Source organism: Symphalangus syndactylus, chromosome 8 (genome assembly GCF_028878055.3).
Source record: "Symphalangus syndactylus isolate Jambi chromosome 8, NHGRI_mSymSyn1-v2.1_pri, whole genome shotgun sequence".
Lineage (NCBI taxonomy): Eukaryota > Metazoa > Chordata > Mammalia > Primates > Hylobatidae > Symphalangus > Symphalangus syndactylus.
This window is the reverse complement of record NC_072430.2, coordinates 136,035,820-136,055,534: the sequence shown is the minus strand read 5'-3', so window position 1 is coordinate 136,055,534 and position 19,715 is coordinate 136,035,820. Positions and strand designations below refer to the sequence as shown.

The 19,715-nt window shown below is 52.6% G+C and overlaps 1 protein-coding gene across 8 annotated transcripts in view; it reads right to left on the bottom strand.

The window, feature by feature from the left end:
* ARMC9 (armadillo repeat containing 9) overlaps nt 1-19,715 on the bottom strand; it is a 203,459-nt gene that overhangs the window by 4,899 nt on the left and 178,845 nt on the right. For 2 of the 8 annotated variants that reach the window (XM_055290954.1, XM_063645293.1), the window contains one exon: nt 18,526-19,704. The exons of the other annotated variants lie outside the window; for them this stretch is intronic. In XM_055290954.1, coding sequence (XP_055146929.1) covers nt 19,682-19,704 — 23 coding nt within the window. In that variant the 3' untranslated portion in view covers nt 18,526-19,681. Of the gene's footprint in view, nt 1-18,525; nt 19,705-19,715 lie in introns of those variants that run through there. 8 annotated transcript variants of the gene reach the window in all.

Here is a 19,715-nt window from a genome sequence, read left to right as displayed (position 1 = left end):
GGAAGAAATTGGGGCCAGAAAGGAACGAGTTAAGGAAGTTAAACTTTCCCACTGAAATAGGTGGCAGCTGAGGAAGCAGAAGTGGGTTTAGGAGCTTGAGGAGTGGAAGAGGGTGTCCACAGCCTCTGTGCAGGATCTGAGAAGGCCAGGGAGGAACGATGAGGCATGTCGAGGGCCAGGCAAAGGTGCTCCCTGGAAACCCAGCTGTGTGGTTCCAGGCAGGGATCGCCCAGGGCCCCTCTGGTTGTGAGAGACAGCAGCCCGACCCAAGGTAGCTCCAGCCAGAGGGATTTGTTGGCTCATATAACAGGATCCCCTCTCCCTCCGCAGCCTCTCTCTCTGGACAGTTGCCCAGCCCCTAGCTCTTCCTTAAGGTCCGCAGGCTTCTTCATGAAGAGCAGGAGAAACACAGGCTCGCAGATGGGCTGAGGCATTTGTCACCTCATTTCAGGGACCTCAGAGAAAAGAGAGGTTTTTCCCTGTCTCGGCCTCTGTATACGGATGTCCAGGGAAGGACTCTCACTAGTCTCGCTTCAGTCATGTCCCCAACCTAGGTCAATGATCACGTCGGGGGGGCGGGGGTATGACAGTTGGCCAGGCCTGGGTTATGCATTCCCTTCTGTGGTTGGGACAAGTCCTAAGATTTGCAGCCCCATGAGAACAGCCTGGAGTGGGCAGCTCCGTCAAAGGAAGCTGCTGTTATCAAGAAAACTTGGTTCCAGAGGCTCACTCAGCAGCCGCAGAGATGCCCAGCCCCGGTCTCCCACTCATGCCAAGCCCCTGGGACTCTCAGGTCATCCAAAACAAAGCCCTAGACGAGAGTCCCAGAAGGCTGGAGAACCAGGTGGGAGGTGCTGGGAAATGCCTGCACACGTGCTCCTGATCAGCCCTGCTTTCTTGGGTGGGGAGGAGCCGCAGGCTGGCCAGTGGAGGGAGGACGCAGCTCCTTCTGGGGCTGGGCAGCTCTCTGGACCCTTTCCTGTGCCCAGGCACCCATTGGCTGCTCTGGGCTTTTTGAGTGTGGGATCCAGGCAAGTCAGGGTGGAGCTGGGCAGCCAGAGAGAGAAGCTGGAGTTCAAAGATGGCGAGGAACTGGAAGCCCAGCAAAGAGGGCTCAGAAGGCAAAGAAGGAGTGGAGCAGCGTGCCCCGGACACAGGGCGGCGGGGCTGCACCTAGGCTGCTATCAGCAGGGGCGTTGGTGGGCACACATAGACACACACTCTCACAAACACACACACAGAAACACGCAGGCATATGTGTGAACCCAGACGCATGAACACACACACCCAGGGACATGCATACACACACAGACACACATGCATATTTGGAGAGACACAAACCATGCCTATACACATACAGGTCAGATACACAGGCGTGCACGTAACCCTCACATGTACACACTCACACACCTGAGATACATGCACACTTGGTAAACACACACACACACCCATCCACACACACATAGGCAGAGGCGTACACACACACACACCATGCCCATGGCCTTTCCCAGGTGGAAGAGGCCTCCCCGAGCCAGCTCTTCTGCTACCAGTGAGACTCTGCCTGGTAGGCCCTTGGGAAGGGGCTCAGGACCAGGCAGGGCCCTGTTACTTCCGTGAGCAGCCCTTGTGATCCTTGCCCAAGTTCTCAAGTCTGTGCCTCCCATGACCTTCAGGGCCCTCTGGGCACTGTCCACAAACCCTTACCACCACCCGCATCTGCCCCCAATCTCAATCCAGCAACCCTGGTCTCCGTTCACTCAGATCCCAGCCTTCCTTCTGCTCAAATGTGCTCTCCCCACCTGTCTTTTAGAATCCAGTGAGTTCCTGCTCATCTTTCAAAACCCACCTCAAATGCCCCCTCCCTTGGAGCAGGCGCTCCCTCCTTGGCTGGCGTTCCCTTGCACGAGCCTCGTCTGTCTGTCCCTCCTCCACTTGTCCCACCACACAGGGCACCACTAAGAGCAGGGACCGACCGGCCTTTCCGTTTTCCTGGTGGGCAGCACGCAGGAGGGCGGGACTGATGCCCACTGGCTGAGCAACTGCAGGACCACATCGCCAGTGTGGCCGCCTGGAGGAGACCCGGGCAGGGAGGAGGGGCAGCCATATTCAGAGGGCAATGGGGTGTGCCCACCCCAGGGAGCCTGGGGCGGCCTGGGCAGATGTGCAGAGCCTCAGCCCCACCCCCAGCACACACTGCCACACATTCACCCACGGTGGGCATTGTGCCCCTTGCCCTGGACAGCTGAGCCCAGGCAGCACCCTCCCCCAGGCCACCATGACTCACATCCCGCCCGCCCGGGCGGCCCGCCTGGGTACACACAGCCTCCTTTCAGCCCCTCGGCCCCAAACACTAGCTTAGTCTTCCCTCTCGGGCGCCTCCCCTCCCGAGCTGGCAGCTCTGCCCCACGCTGAGGCCACGCGGAGGCCTGCTTCCTCTCTGGAGCACAGGGCTCCCTGTCTCTCGTCACCCGGCCGCCATCCAAGCTGGCCCTGAATGGCTGCCTTTTCATGGAGCAGAGCCTGGCCAGGTGCAGGCTAGGCAGCCCTGTTCCCACTAGGCCCGCCAGATCTCTCTGCCCGTGGCTCTGCTGCCCTGGGAGAGAGGTGGGCTGGACAGCTGGAGGGCTCCAGAAGTCCTTCCCAGGCTCTGGCTAAAGGCCTCCTCACACACACGAAGGCTCCTCGTCACACACACCCTCCTCTCTGCTTCCCCAGCAGCCCTACAGCCTGGCCAGGCACAGATTCTTATTAGTCCCATTTTACAAAGCAGGAAACTCAGGCGGGTGGGTGGTGGGGCTGGGACTTGGTGCCATTAGAGTAGCGTTAATAATGCAACCCGGCTAGGCGTGGTGGCCCACGCCTGTAATCCCAGCACTTTGGGAGACTTGAGGCAGGAGGATCGCTTGAACTCAGGAGCTCAAGACCAGCCTGGGCAACACAGTGAGAGCCCCATCTCTACAAAAATTTAAAAATTGGCAGGGCGCGGTGGCTCAAGCCTGTAATCCTAGCACTTTGGGAGGCCGAGGTGGGCGGATCACGAGGTCAGGAGTTCAAGACCACCCTGGCCAACATCATGAAACCCTGTCTCTACTAAAAATACAAAAAAATTAGCAGGGCGTGGTGGCAGGCGCCTGTAGTCCCAGCTACTCGGGAGGCTGAGGCAGGAGAATGGCGTGAACCTGGGAGGCAGAGCTTGCAGTGAGCCGAGATGGTGCCACTGCACTCCAGCCTGGGGGACAGAGCCAGACTCTGTCTCAAAAAAAAAAAAAAAAAAATTTTTTTTAAATTAGCAGGGTGTGGTGGTGTGTGCCTGTGGTTTCAGGAGGCTGAGGTGAGAGGAGGCTGAGGCTGAGGTGAGCTTGGGAAATTGAGGCTGCAGTGAGCCATGACTGCACCACTGCTTTCCAGCATAAATGACAATAAATAATATTATTATTATATATTTTCTCAAAAAAAAATAATAGTGTGACCTCACCGGGTTGCAGTGAAGCACTAAGGCAGCAGCCTCCCGGAGCCCCTCTAGCAGGGTCCACAGGTGGCCCCCTATGATGATAATCACAACATCATTTCTGGGTTTGTAGCTGGCACCTCTCTCCATCTTTTAGTAGAGACCTCACTCCTCTAGCCTCAGGGATGGCCTCTTGGCCAGGTTGGACCAGTCATGGTACCTTATATCCCTTGCACCCCAACAGTGCGCTTGGTCCAAGGGATGGGCCTGTGACCTGAGCTGGGTCAATCAAGGCCCTTCCCTGGGGATTTTCAAAGGGCACTGGTCTCTGATCATCAGGGATTTTAGGGTGTGACTCTGAATATATTGGGGAAATATTGTGCTGTGCACCCCAGGCCCCTTCACTGCAGGGAAAAGACTAAAACAACACGCAAAGCAAAACAGAGAAATCAGAGTCTGAACAGGGCTGGAATCCTGGTTTTGAGGCCCTGCAGTGGGCAAATGAATGCTCTTTCCCCAAAGATGTCCATACCCTTGTCCCTGGAACCTGGGACTATGTTAGGTCACAGGGAAAAAAGGGCCTTTGCAGATGTAATTAAGGTCATGGACCTTAAAATAGAAAAATTATCTTGGGCCGGGCGCGGTGGCTCAAGCCTGTAATCCCAGCACTTTGGGAGGCCGAGGCGGGCGGATCACGAGGTCAGGAGATCGAGACCATCCTGGCTAATACAGTGAAACCCCATCTCTACTAAAAATACAAAAAATTAGCCGGACGTGTTGGCAGGCGCCTGTAGTCCCAGCTACTCGGGAGGCTGAGGCAGGAGAATGGCGTGAACCCGGGAGGCGGAGCTTGCAGTGAGCCGAGATCGCGCCATTGCACTCCCGCCTGGGAGACAGAGCAAGACTCCGTCTCAAAAAAAAAAAAAAAAAAAAAAAAAAAAAAAAAAAAAAAAGAAAAATTATCTTGGATTATCTGGGGTGGTCCAATCTAATCACACAAGTCCTTAAAAGCAAGGAACTTCTGCTGGCTGGAAGCAGAGGTGATGCAGCAGAAGAGAAAGTTAGAGATTCTGGGCATGAGAAGGCTTTGGCCTCCTTTACTGGACCCATATTATGTCCAGAGACTCCAGAGGGGTCCTTGAGGAGCCAAGGGTGGCCCTGGCTGACACCTGCCAGGAAACAGGAACCTCAGTCCCACACCCTTGAGGAACTGGATTCTGCCCATGCTCTGATGAGCCTAGACCCAAGATCTTCCTGAGCCTCCCAGTAAAGCCCCGGTGACTGACAGACACCTTGATTCCAACCTTATAAAATCCTGAGCTGAGAACTAACTGAGCCGGCCTGGACTTCTGACCTGCAGAAACTGTGAGATGGTCAATGTGAGCTGTTTTAAGCCACTATGTTTGTGTGGCAGTTTAGGTGCCACCCTGCCTCCCCTGGTTTGGTTACAGGAGCCAATAATTTTTCATTTGTGGTTTTGGTCACTCATGACTAAAGATTCCAGACTGATGCTGTTATTGTGATCTGTCTCCCACAAACGGCTTGCCCTAGCAGATGGGGAGGAGACAGGGGCACCAGAACATGGGGAAACTTCTGGTGGGGGCAGCAAAGGCTGTGAGAATGACAAGTCTTCTTGAGCATCAGAGCTTGCTTTCTTTTTTTTTCTTTTTGAGACATGGTCTCACTCTGTTGCCCAGGCTGGAGTGCAGTGGCACAATCTTGGCTTACTGCAGCCTTGACCTCCTAGGCTCAAGTGATCCACCCACCTCAGCCTCCCAAGTAGCTTGTACTACAGGCATGTGCCACCACACCTGGCTACAGAGCTTTCAAAGGTTCTTCTAGAAGACCCAGATCTACCTCTTCCTCACCTAAATAGATGGACCCCTCCCTCCACCTCAGCAGGTCTGGGGTCACTGGGGAGAGACAGCACACCTGGGAGCCCGAGAGAAGTGACTTGTCTGAGAATGTTCTATGGTGGTTCGGTCAAAGCCTGCAAAGGTTGGCAGGGTCAAAAGACAGAAAATCATGATTCTGAGGAAGATTGGGAGCAATAGGAAAGAAAAGGTTGGTGCCTTTACTACATGCAGAGGTCCCCTACATGGATAGACAAGAAGACCCCAGGAGAGAGATAGGGCAAAGAGTTCACGAAAGAGATGTAAAGCCAGCTCACAAACAAGCAAGCAAGAAATAAAAAGGTAGAAATAAAGAAAGAAGCAAGGACAGGAGGAGAGAAGGCAGAGAAAGGAAAGGAGAGAGATGCCATTTGCCACCATTGGCAGGAGAACACAGCATCCAAGCTCCCAAGTTCCACCTCCCTGCCCCAGTCCTCCCTCCCCAGCTGCAGCCTGCCCTGCTCACCTCCTGGGACATCTCAAGGTACCACCAGTGTTTCTTCAGCCCTCTGGAGCCATGTCTCCTAGCACCTCTAGTGTTCCTTCATCTATAGCCACAGTCCCCTGGCCAGCCTGCCTCAACCTTTGCTCTGCTGGACACAAGCACTGATTGAGCAACAAGGGCATACACGCCTAGCGCCAGGCGCTGAAATGGAAACCAACATTTCTTAGATACAACACCAAAAGCATGATTCATAAAAGAAAAAAATTGATAAATTGGACTTCATCAAAATTAAGAACTTCTGCTCTTTGAAAGACATTTGGAAAACCATGAAAAGACAAACCATAGACTGGGTGAAACTGTTTGCAAAGCACATGTCTGATAAAGGGCTTGTATCAAGAATATGTAAAGAACTCTCAAATGTGATAAATAAGAAATAAACAACCCAATCAAAACATTAGCAAAAGATTTGAACAGACGCCTCACCAAAGAAGACATTTGGATGACAAATATTCCCATGAAAAGTTGCTCAACATCATTAGTCATTAGGGAGACATGAATTAAAACCACAATGAGAAAGCACTACACACCCATTAGAATGTTTGAATTAGAAAGACTGACCATACCAAGTGTTGGTGAGGATGTGGAGCAACTGGAAGGAACTCTCATACACTTCTGGTGGGAATATAAATTGGTATAGCTTTGGAAAACAGTTAGATGGTTTCTTTCTTTCTCTTTTCTTTTTTTGTAGAGACAGGGTGTCAGTATGTTGCCCAGGCTGGTCTCAAACTTCTGGCCTCAAATGATCCTCCCATCTTGGCCTCTCAAAGTGTTGGAATTATAGGCATGAGCAACTGCACCCTGCCAAGATGGCTTCTTAATAAGTTAAACGTATACTTTTATACGTTTCGAAGAGAAACAAAATGTGTGTCCATACCAAGATGTGTACATGAACGTTCACAGCAACTTTATTTGTAGTAGGCACATATACCAATTGCGACATATCTGTACAATGGACTACTACTAATAATAAAAAGGTCTAGGCCAGGCGCGGTGGTTCACGCCTGTAATTCCAGCACTTTGGGAGGCCGAGACGGGTGGGTCACAAGGTCAGGAGATCAAGACCATCCTGGCTAACATGGTGAAACCCCGTCTCTACTAAAAATACAAAAAAATTAGACGGGCGAGGTGGCGGGCGCCTGTAGTCCCAGCTACTCGGGAGGCTGAGGCAGGAGAATGGCGTGAATCCAGGAGGCAGAGCTGGCAGTGAGCTGAGATTGCGCCATTGCACTCCAGCCTGGGTGACAGAGCGAGACTCTGTCTCAAAAAAAAATAAATAAAAATAATAAAAAATAAATAAATAAAAAGGACTAAATTATTGGTCCACACCACAACAGGGATGAATCTCAAAATAATTATTCTGAATGAAAGAATCCAGTCAAAAAAAGAATGTATCTTGTGTGATGAGGTGTCCTCGCTGTGGATGAGGGCAGAGAGGCAGGGGCACGGCCAGGGCAGGGTGATGCAGGGTCTTGGGTCTGGAGACAGGGCTGCCAGGCCAGAGCCCCCTGGGTGGGGTATGAACCTCAGCCAAGGCTTTGCAGCTCCTGCCTGTCCCCACCCACCTATCTTGCCTTACCTTGTATGTATAAAATTCTAGAAAGTGCAAACTAATCTATCATGACAAGCAATGTCAGTTGCCTAAACATGGGGTGAGGTGGGAGGAATTACAGGGGGCCCAGAGGAAACTGTTGGGAGTGACGTTTACTGTGTTGATCTTGATTGTGGCAATGATTTTATGGTTGTTTACATACGTCAAAATTCACCACATTGTATACTTTAAACACATAGAGTTGATTGTTGTCAATTATACCTCAATAAAGCTGTTAGAAAGACGTCTGTGACACATGTGCTGCCCTGGGGAGTTTGTGGTTTTTGGAGGAGGCAGAATCGAGGCCCAGCGGTAGCCACAGCCCGGAGTGAACCCAGCGTGTGGTGAGCTCAGGAAGGGAGCCCCTGCATTGCGACCAGAAGCTGAGCAACATCGACAGCACCTGGGCTCCTTAGAGTGCAAGCTCCCAGGCCTGCGAGGCACTGCCTGGGTGACCCATATGCACATTCAAGTTTGAGCTTGTGCCTGGCCCTGACAGGACACCGTGGGAACAGTCCCAGGCCCTCCCTGCCCTCTCAAAGCAAGGAGCTCACATTGTGTTCAGTGACAGGGAGGGGAAAAGTCTGAGAGCTGGAGGCGGAGAGGGGCAGGAAGCTGAGGAGCTGAGGTCCCAGCAGAGCCCGAAGGTGGCATGCGGTGGCATTGGGAGGAGCAGGCAGGGACCAAGGCATGCAGGGGCCGTGGGCCAGGGGGAACAGAGGCAGGAGCCAGAGCTAGGAAAACCCAACTCCACATCCCATGGGGTCAAGACCTCCCAGAGGGTCCCTCACACACTTCAGCTTAGCACCTACCTCCAGGGCCCTCCCTGGCCCTAGTCCAATGCCCCTCTCGGCTCCCACAGCCCCCACTCCCAGCCCGCTGCCTGGCCCTGGTCTTCCTTCCCCGCCTCTGTGCTGAGTTAGGGGAGAGTCTTGGCTTTGCTGCCACTGCGTCCGGAGCCCTTGGCCCCGGCACAGGGCAGGCACTCAGAAATGAAGATCATCTGCCGAGGAAAGTGATAATGCCATTTTGGCCCAATCACGGACTAAAATTCGGAACAGCAGTTTGGTCTTGCCTCTGAAATCATATTGGTTTAATGCCAGCTTTAGGCCTATGGCGCCATCTTGCTTCTGGGAATTTATGGAGCCAGAGGCACCAGAACAAGGGGAGGAGCAGAGGCTGGGCCCCTCCTCTCATCTCTGCTTAGACCCTCTTGTCACTGGGTGGAACTCCTGTGCCCTGTTCTTCTTGGGCTGTCATCCCGCAGGAGTCAGGGCTGGAAGGTTAACAGGAGCCCTGGGTATATGAGGGAGCGGCTGGCAGGAAGAGGGTCATTGATGGGCTGACATGAGGGTGGGAGAGATTCAGGGCATTTTCAGAGCCAGAGGACCCAAGATTCTGGAGAGTGGAACTAGGATCTGTCCTTAACATGGGAGGGTGACATCAGGAGCAGGGGTGGCTACTGAAGGTAGACATTGGAGAACCAACAGAGGAGAAGAGAAAAGCTCAGTGCTGGGTTTGCTGCTGTAAGAGCAGAAGGCTGCTGTAACAGGGACTCAGGGCTTTTGGTGACAGGCCTCAGTGACAGAACTGGAGCCTGATTCACAGGTGACAGGCATCAGCTTTTGCTGTGTCTCCATCACTTTGCAAGGCTATGAGGTTTGATGCCACGTCTGTCTGGCTTAGGGGACCTGCTTTGCTGTCTGACCCCTGAGACCAGCCAGAGAGTGGGTGAGGGCAGAGGGGCAGGGCCAGTGCAGCGTGCTGCAGGGTCCTGGGCCTGGAGACAGTGCTGCGAGGCCAGAGCCCCTAGGTGGGGCATGAAGCCCAGTCAAGGCATTGCAGTGTCTGCCTGTCCCCACCCACGACCACTGGTCATGGAGCCTCATAGTCCAGCAGTAAACTTTTCATTAGCCAAACCACTGTGTGGGAAAAACTGTGGTGTATTTCACCCCTGGGCCAGATTGAGTTTCTGAGTTTTATTTAACTACAATTATGACCTTGAACTTTTCAGTCCAGTTTGCTGGGCCCACTGCTGCCTGTGCCTGATGGAGACCTTAAAATCCTCAGCACGAACCTTGGGCCTCAAGGACGAGGCTGTGGCCCAGGTCTCATCCACCAAAAGAGCCCAGAGCTGAGTCTGGACCTCAAGCCAGGCACTGCCACTGTCACCGTCTGTCCCACCTTTAATCCCTGTGCTGAATTCCTTAATCACAGGCCACATCATCCCCTCTTTTGTCCCTTCATCATCTTGCATTTATACACGACACCAAGAGAACCCTCACGATTTTGAAATAAAAGTGAAGGTGGAAACTTGTTTTCCTGAGTGGAGCAGAGAGTGGAAGATGGAGTGGAGAAGAGTGGAGGAGACAGTGAAGGCAGGAGTGGAGGATGGAGTGGAGGAGAGAGTGGAGGAGGGAGTGGAGGAGGGAGTGGAGGATAGAGTGGAGGATGGAGTGGAGGATGGAGTGGAGGATGGAGTTCAGGATGGAGTGGAGGATGGAGTGGAGGAGGGAGTGGAGGATGGAGTGGAGGATAGAGTGGAGGATGGAGTGGAGGATGGAGTGGAGGATAGAGTGGAGGATGGAGTGGAGGATGGAGTGGAGGAGGGAGTGGAGGAGGGAGTGGAGGAGGGAGTGGAGGATAGAGTGGAGGATGGAGTGGAGGATGGAGTGGAGGATAGAGTGGAGGATGGAGTGGAGGATGGAGTGGAGGAGGGAGTGGAGGATGGAGTGGAGGATGGAGTGGAGGATGGAGTGGAGGATGGAGTGGAGGAGGGAGTGGAGGATGGAGTGGAGGAGGGAGTGGAGGATGGAGTGGAGGATGGAGTGGAGGATGGAGTGGAGGAGGGAGTGGAGGATGGAGTGGAGGAGGGAGTGGAGGATGGAGTGGAGGAGGGAGTGGAGGGAGTGGAGGATGGAGTTCAGGATGGAGTGGACAAGAGTGGAGGATGGAGTGGAGCCTGAAGTGGTTTTGAACTCAAAGAAAGAGGTGTTTGCTCCTAAGCAAACCGAAGGGGCCCAGCCAAATGCTGATTTCCCTGGAAGGACTGGAGCCCTGGGCATCCATCGCCGCCTCCCGATGGAAGGGTAAAGGGCCTGTGGAGCGTTGGAGGTGGTTTCACAGCTAAAAACTTAAGGACCGGAGTGACACCGGGCTCGAAGGTGGGTTTTGAAGGAAGATGGGAGCAATGTGGCACACAAAACTCAAGCAGCAATCCCAAGTCTGAGTGACCAAGGTCAGTGTTTTGGTTATAAACCTTTAGATTGCTAGCGACACCCAACCTGAAGTCTCTTTTTTATTTTAAAGGCAGGGATTTATTGGCTCAGATAAGCTGAGCAGGGCCGGGTATTGCTGGAAACAACCAGATTCCACCGGGCGATCCGCCCCTCTGCCTCTTCCTGAATAGCGGCTCTGTCTCTCCTCCTGTACCATGGCTTCCTCCAGAGAATGGAGGCCCAGCCACCGGCAGCTATCTCAGCTTTGTCTTTGAAAGGGAAAGTGGAGGGTCCCATCTGCTCCCGACCAGGGCAGTTGGGCAGTTCCCATGTGGACCACATGGCGAGAGTGGGGAGGGGAGGCCTCCGCCTGGAGGGAGGCCCGCTCACCCCTCACCCTGGCCCAGCAGCACCGCAGCTGCTGATGGCTCTGGGATCCCAGGCCACACCAGAGGACCCCCAAGGATGAGTTCAGCAGAGCACCAGGACGCCCTGAAGCCCGACTTGCAGGGGTTGTGTGATGCCACTCTCCACCCATCCTCTCCACATCACGGCCTCAGCCTCGCTGGCCTCTGGAAGCGCCATTGTTGATTGTGGCCCCCTCTTACTGGCTCTAGTCGGCCTGACTCATGAACTGATTCTCCTTGAGATCTTTGTATTGACAATGGCCACTCCCTCCATTCTTCCTCTCAGCCATGGGAACAACAAATATCCAGTTGCCTGGGCCTTGGCCTCACCCCAGAGGATGGCCTCGCCCTGCCTGACTCTGCTTCGTTTCCTAGGATGGGGGCATTGGTCCTGGGGTCTCCTAGTACCCCAGCAACCTTGCCCACTCATGAGCACTCATGCGGCACAGCAATAGCAGTGAGTCAGAGAGCGAGGTCTCCTCCCTATCACTATTTCCAGGGTCCCCGGGGGAGGGGGGTTTCACAAAATCTGAAACTTCTCTCCTCTTTGGCCTGGTTTTTGCATTTTTCCACCTGACCACTATTTCATGCCCTTTGTGGAGTCTTGGCTGCTGCTGGGGTCTCCCAGGGATGCTGATTCCCCGTCCCTGCCTCCCTCCCCCTTCCCCAGCCTCCCTGTCTCTACGGCAGCCTCCTGGGCCTTGTCCAGGGCGCTCAGCACACAGCAGCCACCTCCTTGCTGGTTTGCCACACAGCCCCAGGGCAGTCATCCCAACAGGGCCCAGGTGGGATGCCTGAGGCCAGGCAGGGCCATGGGCCTATCCTCAGACCCTGGGGCCAAGGGCCTCCCTGGAGGCTGTGCACACGTTCTTTTTTCTGTCGCCTGGGCTGGTGTGCAGCGGCACAATCTCGGCTCACTGCAACCTCCACTTCCTGGGTTCAAGCAATTCTCCTGCCTGAAGCCTCCTGAGTAGCTGGGGTTGCAGGTGTACGCCACCATGCCCGGCTAATTTTTGTATTTTTGATAGAGACAGGGCTTCACCATGTTGGCCAGGCTGGTCTCGAATTCCTGACCTCGTGATCCGCCCACCTCGGCCTCCCAAAGTGCTGGGATTACAGGCGTGAGCCGCCGCGCCCGGCCAGCTGTGCACACATTCTAATCATGCTGTTCCCCTTTGAGGCCCTGAAAGACTGGCCTCCGGCTGGGCTTGGTGGCACGTGCCTTTAATTCCAGCACTTTGGGAAGCCTCACAGGAAGATCAATTAAGGATAGCCTGGGCAACATAGCAAGACTGTCTCAAAAAAAAAAAAAAGACTGGCGTTTGGCTGGGAATGGCAATGGTAATGGCGTCCCGACTCCAGGCCCCAGCCCTTCAGCCCCACTCTTCTTGCCTTTGGCTGAGGTACTTTATCCAGCCTCTACCCCACCTTCCCTCAGTAAACCTGGGGTCCCTGGTCCTGCCCCTCAGGGCCTATAAGCCACTGGGACCCTCTGCCTGGCTTCTCCCTTGAAGACAGTGCTGCCTGAGCTGAGGTCTGGCTTGGCATAACGTGGAAACTTGCTGGTCAGAGGGCGGCACCCTGTACCCCCCTCCCTTCCAGCCTGGTCAGTGCTCCCCACTCTGGGCTGTTTGAGACCCAGGCCACACTATCAGGTATCCAGTGAACTCTTCACTCCCAGGAACTGGTGACTCATCACTAAGACTCCTGACAAAGAGCAGCTCCACAGCTGTGCACACTTGGGGCAGGTGTGTTTCCAGAGGCCCAGAGGGACAGCAAAAGTGTGAGCAGCAACACTGTGCCAAGCAGGAAGGTGTCTAAGTGACACCCAGGGCAACTGGAAGAAGCCCTCGGTGATCACAGAAATGGGGAGAGGCTCTGAGCCAGGTGCTGGAAGGTGAGCTGACACAAGTGCTTTGGGCCAGTGTGATCCCTGAGGACCTGTAGAAAGAGATTTGGGCAGAGTCAGCCACTACCTCTCCATCGCGCATGCCACACCCTTGGCTTTGCCATTTCAGGGACGCACACTGCCTTGCTTCCTCTAACTCTCCCTGACATAGTTCCTGGTCCACCCAACATCCTGCCTCTGAGGCTGCACCGTCTTGCACTGCTTCTGCCAGTGGTGTGCTGGTAAACATTTAATAACCGGCTCTTGGGGGTGGGGGTAAAGCTCTGGTTTGTGGTGCTTGCCAATTTCTGTGGTATAAATACCCCCACCATGGCCAGTTTCAAGCTACCAAAATGATGTCACTGAACACAGAGTTGGGAAGAGATGTCTAGCAGCCTTTGTTAATTCTGTCATATTTCCACCATACAGATGCAACAGATGTGAATAACCTCCAGGACTGAGGACAGTGGATGCAGGAAAATCCTTAGGAAAGGATGTTTTGAGTATTTATTCCCTTTGTTTTTAATGGAATTTATTTTACTGTAAGTTTATATAACTTAAGTTTTGGCAATGGCTACGTTTAAAAGCAGCTCATAGAATTCCCCCAAACTGGGCCGGGCACGGTGGCTAATGCCTGTAATCCCAGCACTTTGGAAGGCCAAGGTGGGCGGATTACCTGAGGTCAGGAGTTCGAGACCAGCCTGACCAACATGGTGAAACTGCGTCTCTACTAAAAATCCAAAAATTAGCCAGGCATGGTGGCACGTGCCTGTAATCCCAGCTACTTGGGAGCCTGAGGCAGGAGAATTGCTTGAACCCGGGAGGCGGAGCTTGCAGTGAGCCGAGATCGCACCATTGCACTCCAGCCTGGGCAACAGAGCGATACTCCGTCTAAAAAAAAAAAAAAAAAAAAAGAATTCCCCCCAAACTTAGTAATCAGCTCTGTGAGCTGTCCCAAACTGGCCACACACCACTGCCTCCTGCCCAGGGGCCAGAGGAGGGCTTGGTGGACTCCTTGTTCTTCAGCACCCCTCAAGATCACAGCTTTGAGGCCTTTGCTCCAGCCTCCCTTCTTAGAGCTCATGCCATCCACTTCCCCGTCTTCTCTGGGTCTCCCCTCTGACCTCAATGCCTTTGGCATCCAGCTCACTGCCTCGACGGGTACTGGTGCAGGCTGACCTCTGGCCAGTGCTCTAAGGAAACTGCTCTCAAGCTGGCCTCAGCCTGTTACCTTCTTCCCCACCTTCTCTACAGCTCGACCATGGCGACCACCCTCCATCCCCTGCCTTCCTCCCTGGGTTCCAGAGCTTGCATCCTTGGTCCTCCCCCTGCACTCCCAGTCCTCCTTTCTGCATCCCTAGTCCTCCTCCTCCTCCTTCCTTGAAACTCCTGCACCTGCCTATCAGGGAACCTGCCCCAATAATCACGTAGGTTCTTTTCTATTTTTCCTAAGCGTTGGCCGGCTTGAGAAATAAAGGGACAGAGTACAAAAGAGAGAAATTTTAAAGCTGGGCATCCGGGGGAGACATCACACGTTGGTAGGATCCCTGACGCCCCACAAGCCACAAAACCCAGCAAGTTTTTATTAGGGATTTTCAAAAAGGGAGGGAGTGTGCGAATAGGTGTGGGTGACAGACATCAAGTACTTAACAGGGTAATAGACTATCACAAGGCAAGTGGAGGCAGGGCGAGATCACAGGACCACAGGACGGAGGCGAAATTAAAATTGCTAATGAAGTTTCAGGCACCATTGTCATTGATAACATCTTATCAGGAGACAGGGTTTTGAGATCAACTGGTCTGACCAAAATTTATTAGGCAGGAATTTCCTCTTCCTAATAAGCCTGGGAGCGCTATGGGAGACTGGAGTTTATTTAATCTCTGCAGCCTCGACCATAAGAGACGACCACACCCCTGGGGGGGCCAGTTCAGAGACCCACCCCCAGGTGCGCATTCTCTTTCTCAGGGACGTTCCATGCTGAGAAAAAGAATTCAGTGATATTTCTCCCATTTGCTTTTGAAAGAAGAGAAATATGGCTCTGTTCCGCCCGGCTCACCAGCGGTCAGAGTTTAAGGTTATCTCCCCTATTCCCTGAACAATTGCTGTTATCCTGTTCTTTTTTCAAGGTGCCCACATTTCATATTGCTCAAACACACATGCTGTACAATTTGTGCAGTTAATGCAATTATTACAGGGTCCTGAGGCGACATACATCCTCCTCGGCTAACAGGATTGAGAGATTAAAGACAGGCATAGGAAATCACAAGGGTATTGATTGGGGAGGTGATAAGTGTCCATGAAATCTTCACAACTTAGTTTAGAGATTGCAGTAAAGACAGGCATAAGAAATTACAAAAGTATTAATTTGGGAACTAATAAATGTCCATAAAATCATCACAATCCACGTTCTTCTGTCATGGCTTCAGCCGGTCCCTCTGTTTGGGGTCCCTGACTTCCCGCAACACCTGCCCTCTTCTTTCTCACCCCCTGATTCTATCCCCAGTTTCCTATTTCTGTAGTCCCCCTTCTGAGATCCCATCCACCCCCAGGCTTTAGTAGACACCTTAAGGAGATGACTCTGGATAGAGCTCTGTAGGCCTGACTTTTTGCTAATTTTGTAACCATTTCCTAGAAACCTGCCTGACGCTTCAACCTGGGGCTGGTGCTCCGGCCTGGACTGTGGCCATCCGAAAAGGCCAGAAATTCTCCCTAGAAGATGGATGGCAACTTGAAAGCCAGTGGGACTGTGTCTCCACATCTGACACACTGCAGCCCCAAAGAATATATTTGTTCAACTGAATCTAAATGGAGAGGGTATACCACAATGGAAAAACAGCCCTAAAAGATTTGGTTCTGCAAAGTTCTGAACAGCATCTATGTGGTAGCTTGCAGCAGTATTGCCCCTGCTTCATTCATGGTCCCTGTATCCATGTCCTTTCACAGACACTTGGGCCTTGGCCATGCAGTCTGCTTTGGACAATGGGAGAATAGTGAACGTGACATGAGACTTGGGCTTGATCTCTGCCATGGGAGCCCCGAGGCCACCATGGGAACAAGCCTAAGCCGGAGAAGAACCAAGGGCTCAGCCAACAGCCAACTACCAGACATGAGTGAAGCCCCTGACTGCCCTCTGACCACAAGACACAGTTGAGTTCAGCCAAGCCCAGCAGAAGAATCGCCTGTCTGTGCCCAGCCCCCAACACTGATCCACATCATTATAAAGCTAATAAATCTGTTGGTTTAAGCTACTAAGTTTCAGAGGTAGTTTGTTAATATGCAAAAGCTAACCTAATCACTTCTTAGAACAGCACACCCCAAACAATATGTGGAGAGAGAAATATAGGCAAACAGGCACACCACCAGCCACAGGCTGTGCTATCAGGCACTGTGGGAGGGTCAGGGGCATCCCCCAGATTCTAGGCCAGGAGAGAGGGGGGAGGTATTCACCTTGCATACAAAATTTAAAGGGCTACCCCAAAACTCAGTAATGAAGACACATGATGTAATATTTTAATGTAATATTTTAAAAAAATCAAATTGGTATCTCTGGTCCACGTCTCAGCTGCCTATTTTGTAAATACAGTTTTATTAAAACTGGGGCTGGGATTAGGGTTAGACCAGCCAGGTGGGGTCATCCAAGTACAGGGCCAGACTTGTTTTTACTAAAAAGTTTGATATTTTATCACGGCTTTCTTTTCTTTTTCTTTCTTTCTTTTTTTTTTTCATGAACCTTATTTGTTCATCTATTTTTTTATTTTTATTTTATTATTATTTTTTAGCTCTTTTGATTTGGGCCAAATCTTTCCTCACCTATTGACTAATCTCTGGCATCTAACTGGATCTCAAACCTCCACCTGCCTATTAAAGTCCCTACCACAGGTCCTAATTTAAGCTCTTGCCAGACAGTTGCACCTTGCTGTGAATGCAGAAATGAGATCAAGTCCCACTCAGAAGAAACCAGAAGATGTGAGGTAACCAGAGGGGCGACTTAGCCTCCAGGGCAGAGGAGTCATAATCTACCTGGGGCCTTACCATTTTCCAGAAGGTCCAAAGATCCCTCTCTGTGGCTTCCCTTGGTGGTTTTCATGGGCAAATCTTAGGAGCCATCTGTTTGGATCTCCATCTGGAGATCTGACTTTTAAACAGGTTTACTTGTGTTTTAGATTTTTTCCCCTTACACTGGGGTCATACCATCCTCAGCAAGCTCATTGGAGCCGGTAGATAGTTGGAATATTTGTGAATAAGTTGTTGGTATTTTACAAAGTATATTTCTAGCTGTCAGCCTTGGAATGCAGAGGCGTGAGCCCAGGAGTGTACTCTCCCAGGGTGTGGTGCAGAGGCCTGGATGATATTTTCAGCACTTTCCTGGAAGAACCACACATACCTCACCTGGTAATCTCAATGTATTTTTTTTTGACAGAGTCTCTGTCGCCCAGGCTGGAGGGCAGGGGCGTGATCTTGGCTCACTGCATCCTCCATCTCCCGGGTTCAAGCGATTCTTGTGCCTCAGCCTCCTTGAGTAGCTGGGATTACAGGCACCCACTACCACGTCCAGCTAATTTTTTGTATTTTAGTAGAGACCGGGTTTCGCCATGTTGGCCAGGCTGGTCTCGAACTCCTGGAGGCCTCAAGTGATCTGCCCCCCTCGGCCTCCCAAAGTGCTGGGATTACAGGTGTGAGCCACTGTGCCTGGCCTAATCTCAGTGTATTTTGACCCTAAGTTGGATACTCCCCACTTCTCTAAAAGACTATCTTTTCTTCTCCTCAAACCATCAGACATCTACAGATCAGACTTTAGCTCTTTGATAGGCTTGAGGGAAAAGTAGTGGTTGACTTCATATGAGGGAGACACTGACCTGACCCCGATGATTCTCCCACCCCCCTGGATTTCTGCTGCTCCCACACCAAGGGCGAGAAAGGCTGTGCCAGCCAGTGGCATCTGAGGAATCCGTAGGGGAGTGGACTTCTTGTGGGGAGCGAGAGAGATTTTTCCATTCCACTCCTTTGCTGTTTGTCTGCAACCACTCTACACCTTTTCAAAGTCTCACCACAGAGGACTTGCATTCTGCGGACCCTCTACTTTTCCTCTGTCTGCACCACTGACACCAGGGGCGAGCTTTGTGTTTGTTCCCGATGCCTCCAGGTCAAGCGAGGAGTTCAGAGATGGCCTGGTGGCTGACAGGTCAGGACGGCAGCCTTCTTCCCTGAGCACAGAGTGGACACATTTCTAGAGAACCAAGAGGTGGCCACCAGGCCAGTCAAATGACAGCATCTAATGTGCCCAGCCTGGAGCCACTGCCAAGAATTCACGAGATTAACCAGGGTCCCGGCCCTGGATGAGCTTCTGGTTATCTCATGGGTAACCTGGCCTCCTGTTTACCTCCTCTGCCTGAGCTCCTGAGGAGTCAGGGGGCCGTGGAAAAATCCAGTGCTTAGCCTTTATTTATGACCATTGGGACCACAGAGATGTCCCCATTGAAGGGTCTGTGGGCAGATCAGGTGCCTGGCGGAGGGCATGCGACTTTTATCTGCTTTCCATTTCCCTTCACACACACACACACACACACACACACAGCAGTAAATACTAATGGGTTTTATTTGATTTTTGAGCTTGGGTAACATCCAGGACACCTGTGACTTGCTGGTCTTGAAGGCAAACATCCTTCCTCTGTCCTACGACTGGATTCTGATGACAGCCCTGGTGAGGGGCGCGCACAGGCCTCCCCTTCGGGACGGGTCACTTTGCTGATAGAGCTGTTTATGGTCCCAGTGCAGGGAGGGAGGCAGAGGGTGCTCCCTGGTCATACTGGTGGCCTTTTTAAGGCCTTCAAAAAACGTGTGCAGAAGAGCAGAGCTTTGAAGAGGCTGGAACACACCATATTCTTTCTCAGAATTTTTTTTTTGGGACGGAGTCTCGCTCTGTCGCCCAGGCTGGAGTGCAGTGGCACCATCTCGGCTCACTGCAAGCTCCACCTCCTGGGTTCACGCCATTCTCCTGCCTCAGCCTCCCGAGTAGCTGGGACTACAGGCACCCGCCACCACGACCGGCTAATTTTTTTGTATTTTTTTAATAGAGATGGGGTTTCACCATGTTAGCCAGGACGGTCTCGATCTCCTGACCTCGTGATCTGCCCGCCTTGGCCTTCCAAAGTGCTTGAATTACAGGCGTAAGCCACCGCACCTGGCCTTCTTTCTCATCTTTTAACAGAGGAAGAAAACACCAAGTTTGCTGCTGAGATGCAGGCTTGAGAATAAAATGAGCTTCACCCTAAGTTCCTTCTGGGTCCTGGTAGTCAGTCCAAGTGAGGAGAGCTGGCTTCAGCAGCCTTGGAAAAGCCCTGCTCCAGGCTGGCCCCACACTGTCGCCCTGCTGGGGCCTGGAGGGCCAGGGCTGCAAATCCAGCACCTGCTGTTTCTGGGGCCAGAAGGTCTCCTGCGGGCAAAAGCCACCCCTCTCCTCTGTGTGTGAAGGGTGAGCAGGAAATTCCCCTCTCCAGGAGGGCAGTGCCAGGCTCTCCCCAGCCCTCCTTGGTGGCTCTGCCCCGGGAGAAAGTGACCCGGCCGGCAGGGCTGCGATGGCCTTGCTCTGGTGCTGCCTGGAGAGCCGACCTCCCCTCAGCTCCCAGAGTCTTGTGGACAACTGTCCCTTCACATCCATCACCAGCAGCTGCTGCCAGCTGAGAGCGGGAAGCTGGCTGGTCCTCCGGCAGTGATGGGGACACCCGGGGACATCCTTACTTCCTGTGAGACTGGCTGCCTGGAGAGAAA